This window comes from Bufo gargarizans, chromosome 5 (assembly GCF_014858855.1).
Source record: "Bufo gargarizans isolate SCDJY-AF-19 chromosome 5, ASM1485885v1, whole genome shotgun sequence".
NCBI classification, from domain to species: domain Eukaryota; kingdom Metazoa; phylum Chordata; class Amphibia; order Anura; family Bufonidae; genus Bufo; species Bufo gargarizans.
In genome coordinates, this window is record NC_058084.1 from 102,510,751 (window position 1) to 102,535,140 (window position 24,390).

Here is a 24,390-nt window from a genome sequence, read left to right on the forward strand (position 1 = left end):
TCAGGAGACCACCAGAGAGTGGCAAGGTGACATAGTGTGGAGATGGCAGCAGCAGCAAGAGGATACTATAGAGTGGCAAGGTGACATAGTGTGGATATGGCAGCAGCAGCAGGAGTATACCACAGAGTGGCAAGGTGACAGTGTGGATATGGCAGCAGCAGGAGGATACCACAGAGTGGCAAGGTGACATAGTGTGGAGGTGGCAGCAGCATCAGGATACCACAAAGTGACCCGGTAACAGAGTTGGGTGGCAGTAGGCAATACTAGTACCCGCTGATGAAAGTGGGTGAAAGAAGGAGCACTTGGCATCAGATGTGTGGCATCAGGCGGGTTGCAGCGTCAGAGTTGTAGCTGAGGCAGGAAGTCAGAAGAAACCAGTCCCTTTTATCAAAGTGTTGGTGTGGCACCATGCATGAACTTCTCTGATGGATCAGGAATTGGTGGTTGGAAATCCTGGAATGACTGACGAGGAGTAGGAGCAGTGACATCTGGACCAGCAGAAGATGGGAATGACAGACAGCTCCTTTTGGCTGAGGTGGTGAAGCCTTGACTGGCTGAAACCAGGTGCGTGGCACTGGGTGATGCAGCAGTAGCTGTGACAGGCTGAACCACCACATCGGAGCCACTGTTCTCCCAGGCCACTGCATGGCAATGCTGCATATGTTGATGCAGTGCCGTAGTGCCAGCATTGGCACCCTGGCCACGCTTCACCTTCTGCCCACATGTTCTACATGTGGCCACGTTAACCTCCTCTGGCAGCTTAATAAAAAAAACTGCCATTTTCCCCCCAACAGTCCACACTGACTGACTGCTACTGCCGCTGCCTCCGCGAACCCCTGTACCACTACTTCCCGGGCAGGTAGGCTGCTGCGAAGCAGGTGGTCTACCCCGGGCACGTTTGGCTCCCGAACTGAAACTGTTACCACCCTGCTGACTCCCAGCCATGCTACTATGCGGCTGGCTCAGCTGCTGCCTCACAGGCAAACTGCCACCCTCTTCTCCTCCTGATGATGATGAAGCCCCTTCTGCACCCAGCTCCCAAGTGCAATCGGTTTATTCATCATCATCAAGTAGTGTCTGAACCTCACTGATGTCCTCCTGAATGGTCTCTGAGTCAGGAGCCTGACCGCTCACAACACAAGCTCCTGCGCCACTTTCCTCATTACTACTTGCCTGCCTAACGGAGGAAGTGGCGGATATCTCCTCCAGATCTTGGCTGGGCTATAGCTGCTGACTGTCCTCTAGTAGCTCTTCCTCACTGAAAAGTGGAGCTGAGCCCCCAGCATATAGTACTTTTCGCTGTGAGGGAAGAGAAAAGGATAGAGGCAGGTTGAGGACAGTTGATGGCAGAGGGCCTGCTCCCGGGCCATGCCAACTAAGGGTTGTGTGTGACCAACCCACCGACTGTTGGCTGGGGGTGTCTGATGTCAGTTGGGATGACGTGGATGACCGAGTTAACCAATTAAGAACCGCTGGGTTGCTGGTCAAGAAACGACTGATAGATGACACTGGGAGCTCAGGCCTCTTGCTGCGACTCCTGCTGCCGCGCCCCCTTACTCTGCTGCGACCTCTGCTTGCGCCAGAAACATTTAGGCCTCTGCCTCTCCTATGTGCATGGCCTGGCACTTCTCTGCCTGACATACTTGTAGCTGATCTAAACAAATTAAACGGAAATTGAAACACCCCTAAAAGCGACGAATATATCTTTCTTTTTTCACCACAATCAACTGCAGAAGTGAACTGAGAATATATTTTTCTTGTTGGACTGAAATAGGCCACTATACGCTTTGACCGGAAAAAACATGAAGTGAAGTGCGTATATGCCATATTTTTCGCCCTATAAAACACACCTCCCATAAGACGCACCTAGGTTTTTGAGGATTAAAATAAGAAAAAAAATATTTTGAACCGAAAGGTGTACTTTTGGTGGGTTTTGAACTAATGGTGGTCTGTGGAAGACATTATTATGGAGGATCTGTGGATGACACTGTTATGGAGGGGATCTGTGGATGACACACTGTTGTGGGGGAATCTGTGGATGACACTGTCATGGAAATCTGTGGATACACACTGTTATGGGGATCTGTGAATGGCACTGTTATGGGGATCTGTGGATGGCACTGTTATGGGGATCTGTGGATGGCACTGTTATGGGGATCTGTGGATGGCACTGTTATAGGGTTCTGAGGATGGCACTGTTATAGGGTTCTGTGGATGGCACTGTTATAGGTATCTGTTGATGACACTGTTATGTGGAGATCTGTGGATGACACATATATAGCATATATGTGTCATCCACAGATCCCCCCCCCCCCCATAACAGTGTCCCAGTGTAAATAGTGAATGACCCAAAATACAAGGGCTGGGGGCTGGCAACTGATATTGGAATTGCAGCGGGGCCCGGTGCAGTCACTGTATTTTATTACACCGGGCCCCTCTCACTGTAGTATTTATATCTAACCTGTAGGTATGGGCGCTTTGTTAAAATAGCAAGTTTTTGCAGCGGTAGAGAAATCAACTGTAGTACTTACGGTACTTTAAATTCTCGTAGCAGGCAGGCTGGGCGGCAGCGTAATGTCACTTACTACGTCACGCGCCTGCTCGTCCCACTTTATGAATAAAGCAGGCGGAGCAGGCGCATGACGTAGTGAGTGATGTAGTGAGTGACGTAGCGACCTGACTGCTACGGGAATTTCAAGTAAGTACTACAGTTGATTTCTCTGCCGCTGCAAAAAATTGCTATAGTTTAACAAAGCGCCTATGCCTACAGGTTAGATAAATACTACAGTGAGCCTGGTGTAATAGAATACAGTGACTGCAACGGGCCCCGCTGCTATTCCAATATCAATTGCCAGCCCCTCCTCCCTCCCCGCTGATACATCGCCAGCCGCGATGTATCAGTGTTAAATGGCAGCATTCGCCACATAAGACGCACTGCCATTTTCCGCCCACTTTGGGGGGGGGGGGGGGCGGAAGCATCTTATAGGGCAAAAAATACAGTATTTTTCTTTTTTAACTGAAATATGCCCCTATACGCTTTCACCAGAAATAACTGCAGAAGTGAACTGAGAATATATTTTTCTTGTAGTACTGATATAAGATACTGAAGATACTAAGATATAAAGCCACTAAAGGCTTTTCAACATAGCACTTGCAGCCCAATAACAAATAGCTGGAATGACAGAGCTGTCTAATGACTATTTGGATCCCCAAATAAACTTTCCCTGCACTTGTAAATTGCTTTCCTATCAATGTCCCTAGCGCCTTCTGACGTCTCTCCCTGCACTAAGATGCTGTGAAATGATTCCTCCCTATCCTTTCCCTGCACTTATAAATCATTTTTTCAGTCTTTTTTTTCCACGATCAGGTTTTTCCATTTGCTGTCCCTATCACCTTCACACGTCCCTGCACTCTGAATGCTGTAAAATGTCTGACAGGGTTGGCTGGCTACTGATTGGCTGCATGCAGGCATGTCAATCTGGGTGATCCCGCCTTCCCAGAGTTCCTTGCCCCATGTCCTCAGTCCTCAAACATATAGCTGCCATTTTAGGAAAAATGTGATTCGTTACCACAAAGTGCAAGGAAATTCGCATTAGTTGCAAATCAAATTTTTCCTGAAATTCGGATCGAATTCCACTTTGTCAGCTTCGATTCGCTCATCTCTAGTATTTATCTTGCTGATAAGAATGTGGCTTAAATTAGTGTTTATGACCACTTAGAAATTTAGAGATAAGGGTTATTTGATGACTGGCACAGAGTGAAAGTAGGATGCACACAGCTAGAAAAACAGTTAACACTTTGGGACAGAACGGCTCAATTTTTTTTAATAAAGACCAATTCCAAAAACATTTTTTTAGCCCCAAATGAGTGAATGCAATAAAAAAAATTGTCCCCAAAAGTGTACGTAACCTTTTAATTCAATACAGTGTTACAAGAGGTCAGCAAAACCTTTGACAGGCTGCAATTCACAACTGTAGGATGGCTACAAAAATAAAAATCTGGTTGTCCCGTGCCTCATATTTCAGGATAAGTTAAATAAAGAAAAGGAAGCACACTTCTGTAGAGTGGCAACTTTTTGGGGGAGATTTATCTTACCCCATGTGCCAGCATTGTGGTTTCAAAATGTTTGTGCCTTCTTTGCCACACTGGACAGTTTTATAAAAAGTACGTAGAGCATGGGCGGGAGGGGTGTGCCCCGCTTCTAGCTACCATAGCTTTCAGATTATGGTGCATGGACAATCCAAGATGTGCCAGAATCAAGTGGTGCCCATCTCGTAATAATTTTGGTGCTTTTTATGCCACTGCACTGGAGATCAAGACTGGCTTTAGAAATGGCAGTCTTGATAAGGCCCCTTTCAAACGAGCGAGTTTTTCGCGCGGGTGCAATGCGTGACGTGAACGCATAGCACCCGCACTGAATCCTCACCCATTCATTTCAATGGGTCTATGTACATGAGCGTTTTATTTCACGCATCAGTTCTGCGTTGCGTGAAAAACGCAGCATGATCTATATTCAGTGCGGATGCAATGCGTTTTTCACTGATGGTTGCTGGAGATGTTTGTAAACCTTTATTTTTTTATCACGTGCTTGAAAACTGCATCAAAACGCATTGCACTTGTGCGGAAAAAAACTTAACAACTGTACGCAATTGCAGACAAAACTGACTGAACTTGCTTGCAAAATGGTGCGAGTTTTACTGAACGCAATCTGAACGCATCCGGACCTAATCCGTCACGCTCGTGTGAAAGAGTCCTAAATCTCCCCATTGTACTTTGTGTACACATTGGGAGACTTTTATCATAGCCCGACGGCGTACACCAGGCTATAATAACTAGGCGTGTTAAATTATGATGAGGCATTAGGTACAGCATCCAGCAGTCCGTGTGCCTATACTGAATCTACACCACCCCCAACTGGCGTAGAAGATGATAAATGTGGGGGACCTGCTGTCCCCATCCTGTCCCTGCCCTCATCACATTCACTGTTCAGGAAAGTGGCAAGGCCAGCTATGAAACCTCACTTGCGCAAAAAATGTTTGCTCAAGTGATGCTGAAAAACTCACAAACACGCTGTTTTCTACTTTTTTCACGTAACTTTTGCAGCATAAAATGCTGCACTATGTATATGGTCTAGGGTGCTGTGGTGCATGTCGTTAATTGCGTAGTATGTTACCGGTTACTTTAAACCACCGCTTCATCTGTATAATGCGTTTTCAACTCTAAACCGTGATAGGGATTTATCCTAAAGAGGATTTAATATTAAATATTATACAGTTACGGTACTTTTTCACTTAAAAATGAAAGTGTTTTAAGCCGCAGCCTCCAAAACATAATTACTTGTCTCTCTGTGACTGCTGAGTCGCAGTTATGTATAATTTCAGTGTATAATGAAGGTGGATTGCAGAAGATCACCGTAGCAAATCCTACGTTCAGTCTCGACATTCATGATTAATTGAAGGTGTATGCAAATGTGTACACTGCCCCATCTCGTATGCAAGCTGCACTTTAAAAGCCTTTTAATGGTCTTTTGTTATGTAACAGTCCGCAATGAGGGTATTTAGCCTACATATTTCAATGCAGATGTTTACAGACATTTTATAATGCTTCAATTGGTCACTTTGTAAAGTTTAGGCTTCCTTCTTACATGTTTTTTGTGGCTTGTGAGTTTACAAGTTTTTTTTTAGCTGGCAAATTTTTATTCCTATGTTTTTAAATGTGTTTTTCCAGCCTTATAGAGAAAATGCATGAAACACGCCACTGACCCAAAAATGTATACCCAAGGTGAAGGAAAACCATACAAGAAAATAAAACCCACTTTGTAGTATGTTTTCTGTATATTGGCTTACAACTAACATTTGATCTCGAGATTGCGAAAAATCAGGCATCTTTCTAGAAAACCCTGAGAGGCCCATTTATTAAGACTGGAGTGTAGGCCTTGTTCACTTGGTCATTGATTTCCAAAACACAGAAGAGGTGGAAATCATTACATTATACCTTACACCGTGTTGGTGCCAATCCTGATTTTTGCGCAAAGTTAGTTTTGAGCGAAGTATCCGACGTGGACTTCAATCCGAAGTTTAAGGAAAATTTGATTCGCCGCAAAGCCAAATTTCCTTGTGCTTTGTGGTACCTAATCAATTTTCCCTGAAATTTAGTTTTTTCCACAAAACTATATATCAATCTGCTCATCTCCTCATGCTCTATAACATGGTGCCTGTGGATGAAACACCATGTTCCATGTGACAGGTTCGCTTTAAAGGGCATCTGTCAGCAGATTTGTACCTTTGAAACTGCCTGACCTGTTGCATGTGCACTTGGCAGCATATGTGTCCGCATTACTGAGAAAAATTATGTTTTAATATATGCAAATGAGCCTCTAGGAGCAACTGGGGCATTGCTGTTACTCCTAGAGGCTCTGCTCTTTCTGCAACTGCTGCACCCTCTCTACTTTGATTAACAGGACCAAGCAGTGAAAATATCATCATTACAGATGTCCTTTAACCGCTTCCTGACATTTGACATATAGTACATGTATGTAATTATGGCAAAAGGGTTGTATGTGTAAGCCGTGTACCGGGGTGGGCTCCCAAGGATACAGTTAAGTCACGAATGAGGAAAGCAACCCCAACACCAGCTTTTGCCAAAACAGATTTTTACTTAAATGTGGCAATAAACACAACCACAAATGCTGAGAACATACAATACATTTCCATACACCCAGCCCAAAAGCTGAGACCCTTGTGCTGCACAGCACGGCACCCTCCGATGGATGCAGGAGGAAAGAGCAGTAATTTACCTACTAGCGGGCACAACTAAACTGACACACTTTACCTGTTATTACCCTAAAAGAACAAGTATCACTGTATGGGTGTGTGGTACAGGCTAGCCTGCGGTGCAGCACAACAGCTTACAATCTTACACAGATCTACAGTATTCCCCCTCCCATAGCTGGTCCTGTAGCGCGTGCCTAAGAATTTCTTCTGAGCAAAACGCCAGCCTGGTTTAAGTTTGAGGGAATTTTATCAGCTCTGCAATGTGAAATGTCACTTTAAGTTATTGAGTCCTTGCAATGAACAGTAGTAACACTTGTAGCCTGACACAGAGACCCTAGCTACAGGCCTGGTCTCAGACCCTAGGTGCCAACACTGTAATGACGTGCGTGCACGATCTTACCGACCCGGGTCTGCTCTGCATCTTCTGGTGACTCTGAATAGAACAAATGCCTCTCCAACAAGCATGCAGTACCGCAGTGTATGTAGCTTTGCTCCTCAGCTCTCATCAGCGTTCCTGTAAGTAATCCTCATTCCTCTCGACAGGATCAGGGTCTTGAACACGATCAGCTTGACTTAGCTGCAGCTCTGGTCATTCCGACACCTGGATGCCGTCAGATTCACTGCTCACACAAGTTCCTCAGTGTCTCTCACAGCCTCACTCTAAGATGGCTGCTGCCTTCCTCTCCAGACTTGTAACTCCACCCCCTGAGAGTTCCCAGCATCACATGAAATGCAGTCTGTTGCTGTGCTAAGGAAACAGTGGCATCTTCTGGCCAAACAGCAGAATGTCAGTCCAGATCATTTAACTTCATTTAAACAAACACAATGTTTAGACAATGAGAGCTGTTTCCCCATCTCACATATGGATTGGGCTCAACTGCTGAAAACCGATCTTCTACCGACCAGGGTTGGAGTCTTGTATAGTCTTCCTGCAGATATAGCAGAGCTGATTATGTAATCTAAAGCAACTCCAGTCAACAATGCAAACTTGGCTGTAATGTGAACGCATAAATTCAGTAACAGTGCGCAGTCTTTGTCTTGTAAGTTCAACATCTTGTGTTCTAGATTTTTCTGGTTTTGGGCCAGGAAGGAGTTACCTGAAGGCTATCATTGTCAGCTATATTAATTCTTGTGGACCGATGAAAGATGACTCTCACTTCTCCCTTTATGCCACTTCTGTTATTCATCTGGTCATTTTCTGCATATATTTTCCTCAAGTTTGACAGTGCTCTTTTGTGCAAAGTTGCACTGAATTACTATTTTGGGTGAAATTTGTACATTTGACACAAATTTGGTTCACTTTTTGCCATTTAAGAAAATTGTCTTGTTTTGTCATACTTTCTGATCCTTAACTGCGTATTGAATATAGTGCTTTACAATGCTGATCTGGACCTCAATCGGGTTGCATTTATTAAAGAACAGCATTTCATACACCATTCTTAGTAAAAAAAAACAATGGCGGAAGATTAGACCAATTTACTGGTATTAAAGGGAGTCTGTCACCTACTCTGAGCATTTTAGACCACTCAGATCGCGTTAGAATGTTTCCCCCCCAATTAAAATAGTACCTCTCTTGTGTCTGTGCCACTTAGAAGTCCTGAAAAAAGTACTTTATAAAGTTATGCAAATTAGTTGTCACAAGTGTCCAGGGGCTGCAAGTGCCCAGACCCCTCAGCTATGTACCCAGATAACCGTTCCCTTTGCAGTCCTCTGACCCGCCCCCATGCGCAGGTCCGACGGTGGCTGGCGCTCCCGCAAGATATCCAAGCCAGAGGAGTAGGACGCAGTAGGAGAGGAGGGCAGGCTATGCGCTGGAACAGAATTCTACTCCAGGCACATGTTGGGACATGAGTCAGATCGCAGACCTCCTGCCCGTGGCTTGCCTCCTCCCACCTACACCCAGCCTAATTTTTTGAAAAGTGGTGAGGGTGTCGGAAATAGCCCAAAAAAATAATTTAAAAAAATCACAATTTATGTTGCCAACCGGCAAAAAAAACCTGGTGTAGAATGTTAATATAGAACTCACAATTAGAGATGAGCGAATTGAAACTGACGAAGTGAAAATCGTTTAGAATTTATGGAAGAATTCGATTCCCAACTAATGCAAATTTATTCACGCTTCATAGGAGCGAATCGCATTTTTCCTAAAATAGCGGCTACACGTGTGAGGACTGAGGACATGGGGCAAGGAACTCTGGGAAGGCGGGATCACCCAGATTGACATGCCTGCATGCAGCCAATTACCAGCCAGCCCTGTGATGTCACAGCCCTAAAAAAAAACGGTAACCATTTTAGATTCTGCCATTTTCCAGCATTCAGAGTGCAGTCACAGACATGTTAGGGCGCTAGGGACACCAAGTTGAAAAACCTGATTGTGGAAAAAAAAGACTGAAAAAACGATTTATAAGTGCAGTCATTAGACAGCTCTGTCATTCCAGCTATTTGTTATTGGGCTGCAAGTGTTATGTTGAAAAGCCTTTAGAGGCTTATATCTTAGTATCTTATTCAGTACTACAATAAAAATATATATGCATTTCACTTCTGCAGTTATTTCTGGTGAAAGCGTACAGGGGAGTATTTCAGTAAAAAAGATAAATATATACGCACAGCACTGTTGCAGTTATTTCTGTTGAAAGCATATCGTTGCGTATTTCAGTACTTCAAGAAATATATATACGCACTTCAATCAAATTCTTAAAAAATATTCTGGTCCAAGCGTATAGTGGCCTATTTCCGTCCAACAAGAAATATATATTCTCAGTTCTCTGCTGCAGTTATTTCTGGTGAAAGCGTATAGGGGCGTATTTCAGTACTTCAAGAAAACTATATACGCACTTCACTCAGTGGCCTCCTCATACTGCTGCCAACTCCAAACTCGGTCGTTGTGCCACTCTGTGGCCTACTCATGCTGCTGCCACCTCCAGACTCTTTTGTTGTGCCACTCTGTGGTCTACTCATGCTGCTGCCACCTCCAGATTCAGTCATTGTGCCACTCTGTTGTCTACTCATGCTGCTGCCAACTCCACACTATGTCGTTGGGCCACTCTGTGGCCTACTTATGCTGCTCCCACCTCCAGACTCTGTTGTTGTGCCACTCTGTGGTCTCCTCATGCTGCTGCCACTTCCAGACTCTGTCATTGTGCCACTCTGTAGCCTACTTATGCTGCTGCCACCTCCAGACTCTGTCATTGAGCCACTCTGTGGCCTCCTCATACTGATGCCATTTCCAGACTCTGTCGTTGTGCCACTCAGTGGCTTTCTCCTGATGCCGCCACATCCAGACTCGGTCATTGTGCCACTTGGTGGCCTCCTCATAATGCTGCCAACTCAAAACTCGGTCGTTGTGCCACTCTGTGGCCTACTCATGCTGCTGCCACCTCCAGACTCTGTTGTTGTGCCACTCTGTGGCCTACTCATGCGGCTGCCACCTCCAGATTCGGTCATTGTGCCACTCTGTGGTCTACTCATGCTGCTGCCAACTCCATACTATGTCGTTGTGCCACTCTGTGGCCTACTTATGCTGCTGCCACCTCCAGACTCTGTCATTGTGCCACTCTATGGTCTCCTCATGCTACTGCCACCTCCAGACTCTGTCATTGTGCCACTCTGTAGCCTACTCATGCTGCTGCCACCTCCAGACTCTGTCGTTGTGCCACTCTGTGGCCTACTGATGCTGCTGCCACCTCCAGGCTCTGTCGTTGTGCCACTCTGTGGCCTACTCATGCTGCTGCCACCTCCATTTTCGGTCATTGTGCCACTCTGTGGTCTACTCATGCTGCTGCCAACTCCATACTATGTCGTTGTGCCACTCTGTGGCCTACTTATGCTGCTGCCACCTCCAGACTCTGTCATTGTGCCACTCTGTAGCCTACTCATGCTGCTGCCACCTCCAGACTCTGTCGTTGTGCCACTCTGTGGCCTACTCATGCTGCTGCCACCTCCACACTCTGTCATTGTGCCACTCTGTGGCCTACTCATGCTGCTGCCACCTCCATTTTCGGTCATTGTGCCACTCTGTGGTCTACTCATGCTGCTGCCAACTCCACACTATGTCGTTGTGCCCCTCTATGGTCTCCTCATGCTGCTGCTACCTCCAGACTCTGTCGTTGTACCACTCTGTTGCCTACTCGTGCTGCTATCACCTCCAAACTCTGTTGTTGTGCCACTCTGTGTTCTCCTCATGTTACTGCCACCTCCAAACTCTGTTATTATGCCACTCTGTAGCCTACTCATGCTGCTGACACCTCCAGACTCTGTCTTTGTGCCACTCTGTGGCCTACTCATACTGCTGCCTACTCCAAACTGTCATTGTGCCACTCGGTGGCCTCCTCATTCTGCTGCCAACTCCAGACCCTGTCATTGGGCCATTCTGTGGTCTCTTCATGCTGCTTCCACCTCACCACTATGTCATAGGTCCACTCTGTGAACTTCTCTTGCTGTTCCCACCCTCCCCACTTCATTAATAGGGCACTATTTTGCCTTTCGGCCTGGCTGACATCATGATTTACATGATTTATTTGACCTTTCTTCTGATCTGTCAGAAGAAAGTAAAAATGAAACGCACCACGGATCCTGTCTGTGTAGCAGCTGTAAGGCCTGTATGGTCCCATCACAATTGACTTATGATTTGGTAGCCAAAAGCAGGAGTGGGTAAAAAACACAGAATATTCCATTCACGTGTCATCTCAGTTTTACATCCACTCCTGTTTTTTTGGCATTAGCAACACTGATGTATTATTGAGCAAAAGCTGACCGAGTAAAGGTGTATGCTCAACAGACAGGATCTGTTTTTTGGGGGGTTATTGTTCTGACGGATCAGAGGAAGGGCAAATTAATCAGTGACGTCAACACAAACTTACTTCGGACACCCACTCCACTCTGTCGGGGGGCTCTACTTTAATAGAACAGGTTCTGTAGACATCTATGTGGAATCAGCTGATGACAGTGTAAAAGGAGTGCACTTCTTCTTGGCACTAACATCGACCTGTTAGGCTGAGTTCACACTTGAGTTATTTGGTCAGTTTTGGCCCCATGACTGCCCTAATAAGTGAAGTGTGCAGTGATTCTAAGAGCAACGTCTGTCATCTGCATTTCATACGGACTCACAGTATTATTTCACTACCAAAGCAGACTCCCTATGTGTGTTACTGCAAGGCACAGTGTTCTGCACCACCATAAAGGCTCTCAGCAGCCAGGAAATAGATGTTTTTTAACGTAATTCGCCGTGAATATATTCGGATCAAACAGAATTTTTCCCCCAAAATTTGGCAAACCGGCGAATAGAATTTTTCAAAAATTTGCTCATCTCTACTCACAATATCATCTAGTATTACAATAATGTTAATAAAGCTAAATCTTAGTCAAATTATTACATTAATGCATTTACCCGTAACTGATTTTAATGATCGTATTAACTGTCCATAGAAATTCAAGCATAACTATGATTTGTATGTTAGTTTTATATTTATAGTCTAAATTTGTCATTTTTTTTGCCCCCTAGGAATTAATGACTAAGCTGATCACAGAGACACCAGACCAGCCAATTCCATTTTTAATTAATCATCTCCAATCAAAGCTGGGAAATGTTGGCCTGCTTCCTAGGACACTGTCTGGATCAGCTGCTCTGTGGGCAGAAAGTGAATCAGGTGAGTTAGTAGTTCTTGTTCTCACAATTAGCACAAAGAATTCAATTGTTTAGATAAGGCTAGGATCACATCTGTGCTAGCATTTTTCTTTTTCTGTCTCAAAAAATAAAATAAAATACCTATCCTACTATATACAAATTTACAGAATTTTGTTCACCTTGGTGCTCTTTTGCCTTCATCTTCCTCGCCCTTTCAGGTGCTCCCATCATCTGGTCTTCTGGGCTGAGCCAATCTATGAAACCGATTGGATTATTTGCCTAGTTACTTACCACACCCTATAATTGCCACCTTTTCTTTGGCTTTTAGCCTGTACAGTATGTAGCATTTTTCACACATTGCATCGCGGAGTCAACCATGTTGTATGTTTTCTGTTACTTTTCTTGTTATATGTATGTTTCTTTCTTTCAAAATACTGAAATTAACCTCCCCTCAATCATATGTGAACTAATTTTGCAATTCCCAGACATAGAATCATGATGGCTTGCTCATAGGTCTCTTAAAGAATATTCAAGAGTCCTTTAGGTGTCAAAATTAGGGATGAGCGAACTCGAACTGTATAGTTCGGGTTCGTACCGAATTTTGGGGTGTCCGTGACACGGACCCGAACCCGGACATTTTCGTAAAAGTCCGGGTTCGGGTTCGGTGTTCGTCGCTTTCTTCGCGCTTTTGTGACGCTTTCTTGGCGCTTTTTGAAAGGCTGCAAAGCAGCCAATCAACAAGCGTCATACTACTTGCCCCAAGAGGCCATCACAGCCATGCCTACTATTGGCATGGCTGTGATTGGCCAGAGCACCATGTGACCCAGCCTCTATTTAAGCTGGAGTCACATAGCGCCGCCCGTCACTCTGCTCTGATTAGCGTAGGGAGAGGTTGCGGCTGCGACAGTAGGGCGAGATTAGGCAGATTAACTCCTCCAAAGGACTTGATTAACTGATCGATCTGCAGCTGTGGATCATTGAGCTGCTGATCCTCAATTGCTCACTGTTTTTAGGCTGCCCAGACCGTTTGTCAGTCACATTTTTCTGGGGTGATCGGCGGCCATTTTGTGTCTTGTGGTGCGCCAGCACAAGCTGCGACCAAGTGCATTTAACCCTCAATGGTGTGGTTGTTTTTTGGCTAAAGCCTACATCAGGGTGAAGCTGTCACACCAAGTGCATTTAACCAGCAATAGTCTGTTCATTTTTTGGCCATATACAAAATCAGGGGCAAGCTGCGCCTGTCACCAAGTGCATTTAACCCTCAATGGTGTGGTTGTTTTTTGGCTAAAGCCTACATCAGGGTGAAGCTGTCACACCAAGTGCATTTAACCAGCAATAGTCTGTTCATTTTTTGGCCATATACTAAATCAGGGGCAAGCTGCGCCTGTCACCAAGTGCATTTAACCCTCAATGGTGTGGTTGTTTTTTGGCTAAAGCCTACATCAGGGTGAAGCTGTCACACCAAGTGCATTTAACCAGCAATAGTCTGTTTATTTTTTGGCCATATCCCAGTCTAATTCTGTCACTAAATCCATACCGGTCACCCAGCGCCTAAATACTAGGCCTCAAATTTATATCCCGCTAAATCTGTCCTTAGTGCTGTAGCTGGGCGAGTTATTTAGTGTCCGTTCAAGCACATTTCTTGTTCTGGGTTGAAATACAATTCCCAATTTAGCAATTTCATAATTTAGTGGTTTCTGCTATATCAGAGCTATTTGAAATCTATCCCTAAAAGGGTATATAATATTCAAGGTGCACATTGGGTCATTCAGAATAACTTCACACACACCCGCTACTGTGTATTTCCAAGTCTAATTCTGGCACTAAACCCATACCTGTCACCCAGCGCCTAAATACTAGGCCTCAAATTTATATCCCGCTAAATCTGTCCTTAGTGCTGTAGCTGGGCGAGTTATTTAGTGTCCGTTCAAGCACATTTCTTGTTCTGGGTTGAAATACAATTCCCAATTTAGCAATTTCATAATTTAGTGGTTTCTGCTATATCAGAGCTATTTGAAATCTATCCCTAAAAGGGTATATAATATTCAAGGTGCACATTGGGTCATTCAGAATAACTTCACACACACTCGCTACTGTGTATTTCCAAGTCTAATTCTGGCACTAAACCCATACCTGTCACCCAGCGCCTAAATACTAGGCCTCAAATTTATATCCCGCTAAATCTGTCCTTAGTGCTGTAGCTGGGCGAGTTATTTAGTGTCCGTTCAAGCACATTTCTTGTTCTGGGTTGAAATACAATTCCCAATTTAGCAATTTCATAATTTAGTGGTTTCTGCTATATCAGAGCTATTTGAAATCTATCCCTAAAAGGGTATATAATATTCAAGGTGCACATTGGGTCATTCAGAATAACTTCACACACACCCGCTACTGTGTATTTCCAAGTCTAATTCTGGCACTAAACCCATACCTGTCACCCAGCGCCTAAATACTAGGCCTCAAATTTATATCCCGCTAAATCTGTCCTTAGTGCTGTAGCTGGGCGAGTTATTTAGTGTCCGTTCAAGCACATTTCTTGTTCTGGGTTGAAATACAATTCCCAATTTAGCAATTTCATAATTTAGTGGTTTCTGCTATATCAGAGCTATTTGAAATCTATCCCTAAAAGGGTATATAATATTCAAGGTGCACATTGGGTCATTCAGAATAACTTCACACACACCCGCTACTGTGTATTTCCAAGTCTAATTCTGGCACTAAACCCATACCTGTCACCCAGCGCCTAAATACTAGGCCTCAAATTTATATCCAGCTAAATCTGTCCCTAGTGCTGTAGCTGGGCGAGTTATTTAGTGTCCGTTCAAGCACATTTCTTGTTCTGGGTTGAAATACAATTCCCAATTTAGCAATTTCATAATTTAGTGGTTTCTGCTATATCAGAGCTATTTGAAATCTATCCCTAAAAGGGTATATAATATTCAAGGTGCACATTGGGTCATTCAGAATAACTTCACACACACCCGCTACTGTGTATTTCCAAGTCTAATTCTGGCACTAAACCCATACCTGTCACCCAGCGCCTAAATACTAGGCCTCAAATTTATATCCCGCTAAATCTGTCCTTAGTGCTGTAGCTGGGCGAGTTATTTAGTGTCCGTTCAAGCACATTTCTTGTTCTGGGTTGAAATACAATTCCCAATTTAGCAATTTCATAATTTAGTGGTTTCTGCTATATCAGAGCTATTTGAAATCTATCCCTAAAAGGGTATATAATATTCAAGGTGCACATAGGGTCATTCAGAATAACTTCACACACCCGCTACTGTGTATTTCCAAATCTAATTCTGTCACTAAACCCATACCTGTCACCCAGCGCCTAAATACTAGGCCTCAAATTTATATCCCGCTAAATCTCTCGTTACCGCTGTCCTGTTGTGGCTGGGAAAGTTATTTAGTGTCCGTCAAAGCACATTTTTTGTTCTGGGTTGAAATACAATTCCCAATTTAGCAATTTCATAATTTAGTCGTTTCTGCTATATCAGAGCTATTTGAAATCTATCCCTAAAAGGGTAGATCATATTGAAGGTGCACATAGGGTCATTCAGAATAACTTCACACACACGCTTCTGTGCATTTCCAAGTCTAATTCTGTCACTAAATCCATACCGGTCACCCAGCGCCTAAATACTAGGCCTCAAATTTATATCCCGCTGAATTTGAATACAATACATTGGGCCAAATAATATATTTGTTGTTGTGGTGAACCATAACAATGAGAAAAACATCTAGTAAGGGACGCGGACGTGGACATGGTCGTGGTGGTGTTAGTGGACCCTCTGGTGCTGGGAGAGGACGTGGCCGTTCTGCCACATCCACACGTCCTAGTGTACCAACTACCTCAGGTCCCAGTAGCCGCCAGAATTTACAGCGATATATGGTGGGGCCCAATGCCGTTCTAAGGATGGTAAGGCCTGAGCAGGTACAGGCATTAGTCAATTGGGTGGCCGACAGTGGATCCAGCACGTTCACATTATCTCCCACCCAGTCTTCTGCAGAAAGCGCACAGATGGCGCCTGAAAACCAACCCCATCAGTCTGTCACATCACCCCCATGCATACCAGGGAAACTGTCTCAGCCTCAAGTTATGCAGCAGTCTCTTATGCTGTTTGAAGACTCCGCTGGCAGGGTTTCCCAAGGGCATCCACCTAGCCCTTCCCCAGCGGTGAAAGACATAGAATGCACTGACGCACAACCACTTATGTTTCCTGATGATGAGGACATGGGAATACCACCTCAGCATGTCTCTGATGATGACGAAACACAGGTGCCAACTGCTGCGTCTTTCTGCAGTGTGCAGACTGAACAGGAGGTCAGGGATCAAGACTGGGTGGAAGACGATGCAGGGGACGATGAGGTCCTAGACCCCACATGGAATGAAGGTCGTGCCACTGACTTTCACAGTTCGGAGGAAGAGGCAGTGGTGAGACCGAGCCAACAGCGTAGCAAAAGAGGGAGCAGTGGGCAAAAGCAGAACACCCGCCGCCAAGAGACTCCGCCTGCTACTGACCGCCGCCATCTGGGACCGAGCACCCCAAAGGCAGCTTCAAGGAGTTCCCTGGCATGGCACTTCTTCAAACAATGTGCTGACGACAAGACCCGAGTGGTTTGCACGCTGTGCCATCAGAGCCTGAAGCGAGGCATTAACGTTCTGAACCTGAGCACAACCTGCATGACCAGGCACCTGCATGCAAAGCATGAACTGCAGTGGAGTAAACACCTTAAAACCAAGGAAGTCACTCAGGCTCCCCCTGCTACCTCTTCTGCTGCTGCCGCCTCGGCCTATTCTGCTGCTGCCGCCTCGGCCTCTTCCTCCGCCTCTGGAGGAACGTTGGCACCTGCCGCCCAGCAAACAGGGGATGTACCACCAACACCACCACCACCACCTCCGTCACCAAGCGTCTCAACCATGTCACACGCCAGCGTTCAGCTCTCCATCTCACAAACATTTGATAGAAAGCGTAAATTCCCACCTAGCCACCCTCGATCCCTGGCCCTGAATGCCAGCATTTCTAAACTACTGGCCTATGAAATGCTGTCATTTAGGCTGGTGGACACAGACAGCTTCAAACAGCTCATGTCGCTTGCTGTCCCACAGTATGTTGTTCCCAGCCGGCACTACTTCTCCAAGAGAGCCGTGCCTTCCCTGCACAACCAAGTATCCGATAAAATCAAGTGTGCACTGCGCAACGCCATCTGTGGCAAGGTCCACCTAACCACAGATACGTGGACCAGTAAGCACGGCCAGGGACGCTATATCTCCCTAACTGCACACTGGGTAAATGTAGTGGCAGCTGGGCCCCAGGCGGAGAGCTGTTTGGCGCACGTCCTTCCGCCGCCAAGGATCGCAGGGCAACATTCTTTGCCTCCTGTTGCCACCTCCTCCTTCTCGGCTTCCTCCTCCTCTTCTTCCACCTGCTCATCCAGTCAGCCACACACCTTCACCACCAACTTCAGCACAGCCCGGGGTAAACGTCAGCAGGCCATTCTGAAACTCATATGTTTGGGGGACAGGCCCCACACCGCACAGGAGTTGTGGCGGGGTATAGAACAACAGACCGACGAGTGGTTGCTGCCGGTGAGCCTCAAGCCCGGCCTGGTGGTGTGTGATAATGGGCGAAATCTCGTTGCAGCTCTGGGACTAGCCAATTTGACGCACATCCCTTGCTTGGCGCATGTGCTGAATTTGGTGGTGCAGAAGTTCATTCACAACTACCCCGACATGTCAGAGCTGCTGCATAAAGTGCGGGCCGTCTGTTCGCGCTTCCGGCGTTCACATCCTGCTGCTGCTCGCCTGTCTGCGCTACAGCGTAACTTCGGCCTTCCCGCTCACCGCCTCATATGCGACGTGCCCACCAGGTGGAACTCCACCTTGCACATGCTGGACAGACTGTGCGAGCAGCAGCAGGCCATAGTGGAGTTTCAGCTGCAGCACGCACGGGTCAGTCGCACTACAGAACAGCACCACTTCACCACCAATGACTGGGCCTCCATGCGAGACCTGTGTGCCCTGTTGCGCTGTTTCGAGTACTCCACCAACATGGCCAGTGGCGATGACACCGTTATCAGCGTTACAATACCACTTCTATGTCTCCTTGAGAAAACACTTAGGGCGATGATGGAAGAGGAGGTGGCCCAGGAGGAGGAGGAGGAGGAGGAGGAAGAGGGGTCATTTTTAGCACTTTCAGGCCAGTCTCTTCGAAGTGACTCAGAGGGAGGTTTTTGGCAACAGCAGAGGCCAGGTACAAATGTGGCCAGCCAGGGCCCACTACTGGAGGACGAGGAGGACGAGGATGAGGAGGAGGTGGAGGAGGATGAGGATGAAGCATGGTCACAGCGGGGTGGCACCCAACGCAGCTCGGGTCCATCACTGGTGCGTGGCTGGGGGGAAAGGCAGGACGATGACGATACGCCTCCCACAGAGGACAGCTTGTCCTTACCCCTGGGCAGCCTGGCACACATGAGCGACTACATGCTGCAGTGCCTGCGCAACGACAGCAGAGTTGCCCACATTTTAACCTGTGCGGACTACTGGGTTACCACCCTGCTGGATCCACGCTACAAAGACAATGTGCCCACCTTACTTCCTGCACTGGAGCGTGATAGGAAGATGCGCGAGTACAAGCGCACGTTGGTAGACGCGCTACTGAGAGCATTCCCAAATGTCACAGGGGAACAAGTGGAAGCCCAAGGCCAAGGCAGAGGAGGAGCAAGAGGTCGCCAAGGCAGCTGTGTCACGGCCAGCTCCTCTGAGGGCAGGGTTAGCATGGCAGAGATGTGGAAAACTTTTGTCAACACGCCACAGCTAACTGCACCACCACCTGATACGCAACGTGTTAGCAGGAGGCAACATTTCACTAACATGGTGGAACAGTACGTGTGCACACCCCTCCACGTACTGACTGATGGTTCGGCCCCATTCAACTTCTGGGTCTCTAAATTGTCCACGTGGCCAGAGCTAGCCTTTTATGCCTTGGAGGTGCTGGCCTGCCCGGCAGCCAGCGTTTTGTCTGAACGTGTATTCAGCACGGCAGGGGGCGTCATTACAGACAAACGCAGCCGCCTGTCTACAGCCAATGTGGACAAGCTGACGTTCATAAAAATGAACCAGGCATGGATCCCACAGGACCTGTCCGTCCCTTGTCCAGATTAGACATTAACTACCTCCCCATAACCATATATTATTGGACTCCAGGGCACTTCCTCATTCAATCCTATTTTTATTTTCATTTTACCATTATATTGCGAGGCTACCCAAAGTTGAATGAACCTCTCCTCTGCCTGTGTGCTAGGCCTAAATATATGCCAATGGACTGTTGCAGTGGTGGCTGACGTGAAGCCTCATTCTCTGCTATGACATGCAGACTGATTCTCTGCTGACATGAAGACAGATTCTCTGTTACGGGACCTCCCTCCTCTGCCTGGGTGCTGGGCCTAAATATATGCCAATGGACTGTTGCAGTGGTGGCTGACATGAAGCCTGATTCTCTGCTATGACATGCAGACTAATTCTCTGCTGACATGAAGCCAGATTGTCTGTTACGGGACCTCTCTCCTCTGCCTGGGTGCTGGGCCTAAATTTATGACAATGGACTGTTGCAGTGGTGGCTGACGTGAAGCCTGATTCTCTGCTATGACATGCAGACTGATTCTCTGCTGACATGAAGCCAGATTGTCTGTTACGGGACCTCTCTGCTCTGCCTGTGTGCTAGGCCTAAATATATGCCAATGGACTGTTGCAGTGGTGGCTGACGTGAAGCCTCATTCTCTGCTATGACATGCAGACTGATTCTCTGCTGACATGAAGCCAGATTGTCTGTTACGGGACCTCTCTGCTCTGCCTGTGTGCTAGGCCTAAATATATGCCAATGGACTGTTGCAGTGGTGGCTGACGTGAAGCCTGATTCTCTGCTATGACATGCAGACTGATTCTCTGCTGACATGAAGCCAGATTGTCTGTTACGGGACCTCTCTGCTCTGCCTGTGTGCTAGGCCTAAATATATGCCAATGGACTGTTGCAGTGGTGGGTGACGTGAAGCCTCATTCTCTGCTATGACATGCAGACTGATTCTCTGCTGACATGAAGACAGATTCTCTGTTACGGGACCTCCCTCCTCTGCCTGGGTGCTGGGCCTAAATATATGCCAATGGACTGTTGCAGTGGTGGCTGACATGAAGCCTGATTCTCTGCTATGACATGCAGACTAATTCTCTGCTGACATGAAGCCAGATTGTCTGTTACGGGACCTCTCTCCTCTGCCTGGGTGCTGGGCCTAAATTTATCACAATGGACTGTTGCAGTGGTGGCTGACGTGAAGCCTGATTCTCTGCTATGACATGCAGACTGATTCTCTGCTGACATGAAGCCAGATTGTCTGTTACGGGACCTCTCTGCTCTGCCTGTGTGCTAGGCCTAAATATATGCCAATGGACTGTTGCAGTGGTGGCTGACGTGAAGCCTCATTCTCTGCTATGACATGCAGACTGATTCTCTGCTGACATGAAGCCAGATTGTCTGTTACGGGACCTCTCTGCTCTGCCTGTGTGCTAGGCCTAAATATATGCCAATGGACTGTTGCAGTGGTGGGTGACGTGAAGCCTCATTCTCTGCTATGACATGCAGACTGATTCTCTGCTGACATGAAGCCAGATTCTCTGTTACGGGACCTCTCTCCTCTGCCTGTGTGTGTGCTGGGCCTAAATATATGCCAATGGACTGTTGCAGTGGTGGCTGACGTGAAGCCTGATTCTCTGCTATGACATGCAGACTGATTCTCTGCTGACATGAAGCCAGATTGTCTGTTACGGGACCTCTCTCCTCTGCCTGTGTGTGTGCTGGGCCTAAATATATGCCAATGGACTGTTGCAGTGGTGGCTGACGTGAAGCCTCATTCTCTGCTATGACATGCAGACTAATTCTCTGCTGACATGAAGACAGATTCTCTGTTACGGGACCTCTCTCCTCTGCCTGGGTGCCGGGGCCTAAATATCTGAGAATGGACTGTTCCAGTGGTGGGTGACGGGAAGCCAGATTCTCTGCTATGGAACCTCTCTCCAATTGATTTTGGTTAATTTTTATTTATTTAATTTTTATTTTAATTCATTTCCCTATCCACATTTGTTTGCAGGGGATTTACCTACATGTTGCTGCCTTTTGCAGCCCTCTAGCTCTTTCCTGGGCTGTTTTACAGCCTTTTTAGTGCCGAAAAGTTCGGGTCCCCATTGACTTCAATGGGGTTCGGGTTCGGGACGAAGTTCGGATCGGGTTCGGATCCCGAACCCGAACATTTCCGGGATGTTCGGCCGAACTTCTCGAACCCGAACATCCAGGTGTTCGCTCAACTCTAGTCAAAATAATAATTACCCCAAAGACTAGTTTTCATGTTATTAATCTCAATGCCAGCATGCTGCTTTGAGACAAATTAACAAAGAATCATAGGATCAGTCAGGCTAAAGTAGGCAGTTTGAAGTGAATGTCTACCTTTTAACACCAGGTTGTTCTTATTTTGTGTCGATTTACTTTCTTATAATATCTTTATAGTGTTTAAAGCTCTGCTTTTCTGATACAGAGCTCTTAGGTTTTGTTCACATCTCCGTTAGGCTGTTCCAACGCCGAGTTTGCTAGATCCTCTACTTCACCGCCGTATCCCCATTGACTGCAGTGAGGTCCAGCAGTGATTTGGCTAATTTCCAGCATAAATGCCAGGTTTCAGCTGGACAAAAACAATTGCACACAACTGTTTTTTTGTCCAGCTGACAGCTGGTTTTAGCACTGGATCAGTAGTGAAGTAGTGAATGAAGCCTTCGAGGAAAACTATCACCAGGTTTATGCTTCTCTATTTGAAGGCAGCTTAAAGTAGTGACAGCCATTCTGATTCCAATGCTGTGTCTGATTCCACTGGTTTTCTTGCAATATATGATGTGGGTTGCACTCTTTTTAAAGTAAGTATGTCAACAGTTTTGGCCATTCTAAATTGCTGAAAGCTCTAAGTAAGGCATGGAGACCAGTGCAAACATAGCTTTTGTGGAACTTATCTTTCCAGGAGTAGTGAGAATATGAAGTTTTATTCTGTCAGATTCTGCTCCAGCAATTGCTCAAGGTAGAGCTTCATTGTGAAATGCTTTCTGCATTAAGCTGCTTTGAACCCATACTGATCCGATGCTGATGAATGAGTCATCAGTAAAAAAAAAAGTGTCAGAAAACCTCTTTAACACTGGAGCTGATAAACAGTGATGTTATGAAGACTACTTATAATGTAACCAGTAAATGACACAGCACTGGAATGAGGTTCACTGTCATTATTTTACGCTGGTGACAGATCCCCTTTAAAGGGAGCCTGTCACTAGGAAATTCACTGTTGAACTAGACACAATGCTTTGAAGGGCTAGCTCCTCTGAATGTAATGATACTTTTCACATAGTGTCCATTGCTTTATTCTGGAGAAAAAGTGCTTTTAATCCATATACAAACAAGCAGTTAAGTGCAACAAGGGTGAGTTCAAGCCACTTAGTGCACTGTTTCTCCTTCTGCTTCCTCTGCTAGCCCCTCTCCTTGATTGACAGGGTCAGGTCACTGCACAGTCTTCTTGTCTGACTAACCATGCCCACTTCCCCACTCACTTTTCAAAAGTTCTGAGAGTGGTATAACATCACAAGATGTTACACATTTTGTGCAGAAATGGCATGCACTTTTTTACTGTACAAGCTATGCCCACACAATTGAGCTCTCCAGGCTTCATTCCCCCCCAGACTGACCTTCTGAGATCTGCTTTATCCCCCAGTGATGATCCTAGCAGGTATCACCTGAGATCACCTCGGCCTAGTGGAAAAACCTGTGAAGGTTGTGGACTGGAAAATCCCTCTGCCAGTCCTATCTCCCAGTCCAAATAAATCCAGCCCAAACAAACTTAAACAAGCAGCTCCAGCAAACTATGCTCTGCTGAAGCAAAATGCAACCCTCTGGCTGAGGTATCTTGTTGAGATATATACACGCCTTCCACCACTTTACTGTACACACCACCACAAAGGCGATCTTGAATTCCCTCCATTGTACTTTGCCTTTGCACGTGACTTACTTGACCGAGGAGGTTCTTGTTCCCGACAGGTTCATTCATTCTCATGACTATTGTCATGTAGATGCCATTCCAATTTAGGTTCACTTTAAATATTCACTTTAGGCAATCAATTAGTATTCAAGTAGGAAAGCAGAATAAATGATGGCAGTGGTACATGGTCATGGTCAGTTTACATCTATTCATGCTGCATTGCCGGCATTCACTATGCAAATTGAATTTCGTAAATTAAATAACCTGAATGTGCTTACATAGCCGACTGAATACGTTGGGTAAGCAATTACACAAACTGAATGTCCTTGCATGAGAAAGTGATGTTTCATAGAAAGGTACAGCGCCCAAAGTAATATGAGAGCATAAAAGACCCATTTTCATGTATATTTAATCTAACGTTAAGCCTCTAATCACTGGGCGATCCCTACTTACAAGAAATGATCACACACAAATATTCTGCAAGTGGATATTAAAATAAAATGATCTTTTAATGTATGTACTTGTTTAATCATTAGGCCATTTCCTAGCACAGGCTTGCTGTCCATTACAAGGGGCCGATATAGTATTACATGGAGTAAAAAAATGAAATGTAAGTTCATACTTTGAAATAATCCACTGGGGCTTTCGATGCAGTTAGAAATAAGAACGCTGTAACTGAGGACAGGTACAATAATGTATTTTTAAGATAGTTAACCACCTCAGCCCTCCTAGCTTAAACCCCCTTAATGACCAGACCACTTTTTACAATTCTGCACTACACTACTTTCACGGTTTATTGCTCGGTCATACAACTTACCACCCAAATGAATTTTACCTCCTTTTCTTCTCACTAATAGAGCTTTCATTTGGTGGTATTTCATTGCTGCTGCCATTTTTACTTTTTTTTATATTAATTGAAATTTTCACTTT

The 24,390-nt window shown here is 45.8% G+C and overlaps 1 protein-coding gene across 1 annotated transcript in view; it reads left to right on the forward strand.

Moving 5' to 3' along the window:
* C5H8orf34 (chromosome 5 C8orf34 homolog) overlaps positions 1-24,390 on the forward strand; it is a 304,643-nt gene that overhangs the window by 58,008 nt on the left and 222,245 nt on the right. The window contains exons 2-3 of the mRNA XM_044294965.1: positions 12,274-12,418; positions 16,334-16,336. Of these exons, the coding sequence (XP_044150900.1) occupies positions 12,274-12,418; positions 16,334-16,336 (148 nt within the window). The remainder of the gene's footprint in view (positions 1-12,273; positions 12,419-16,333; positions 16,337-24,390) is intronic.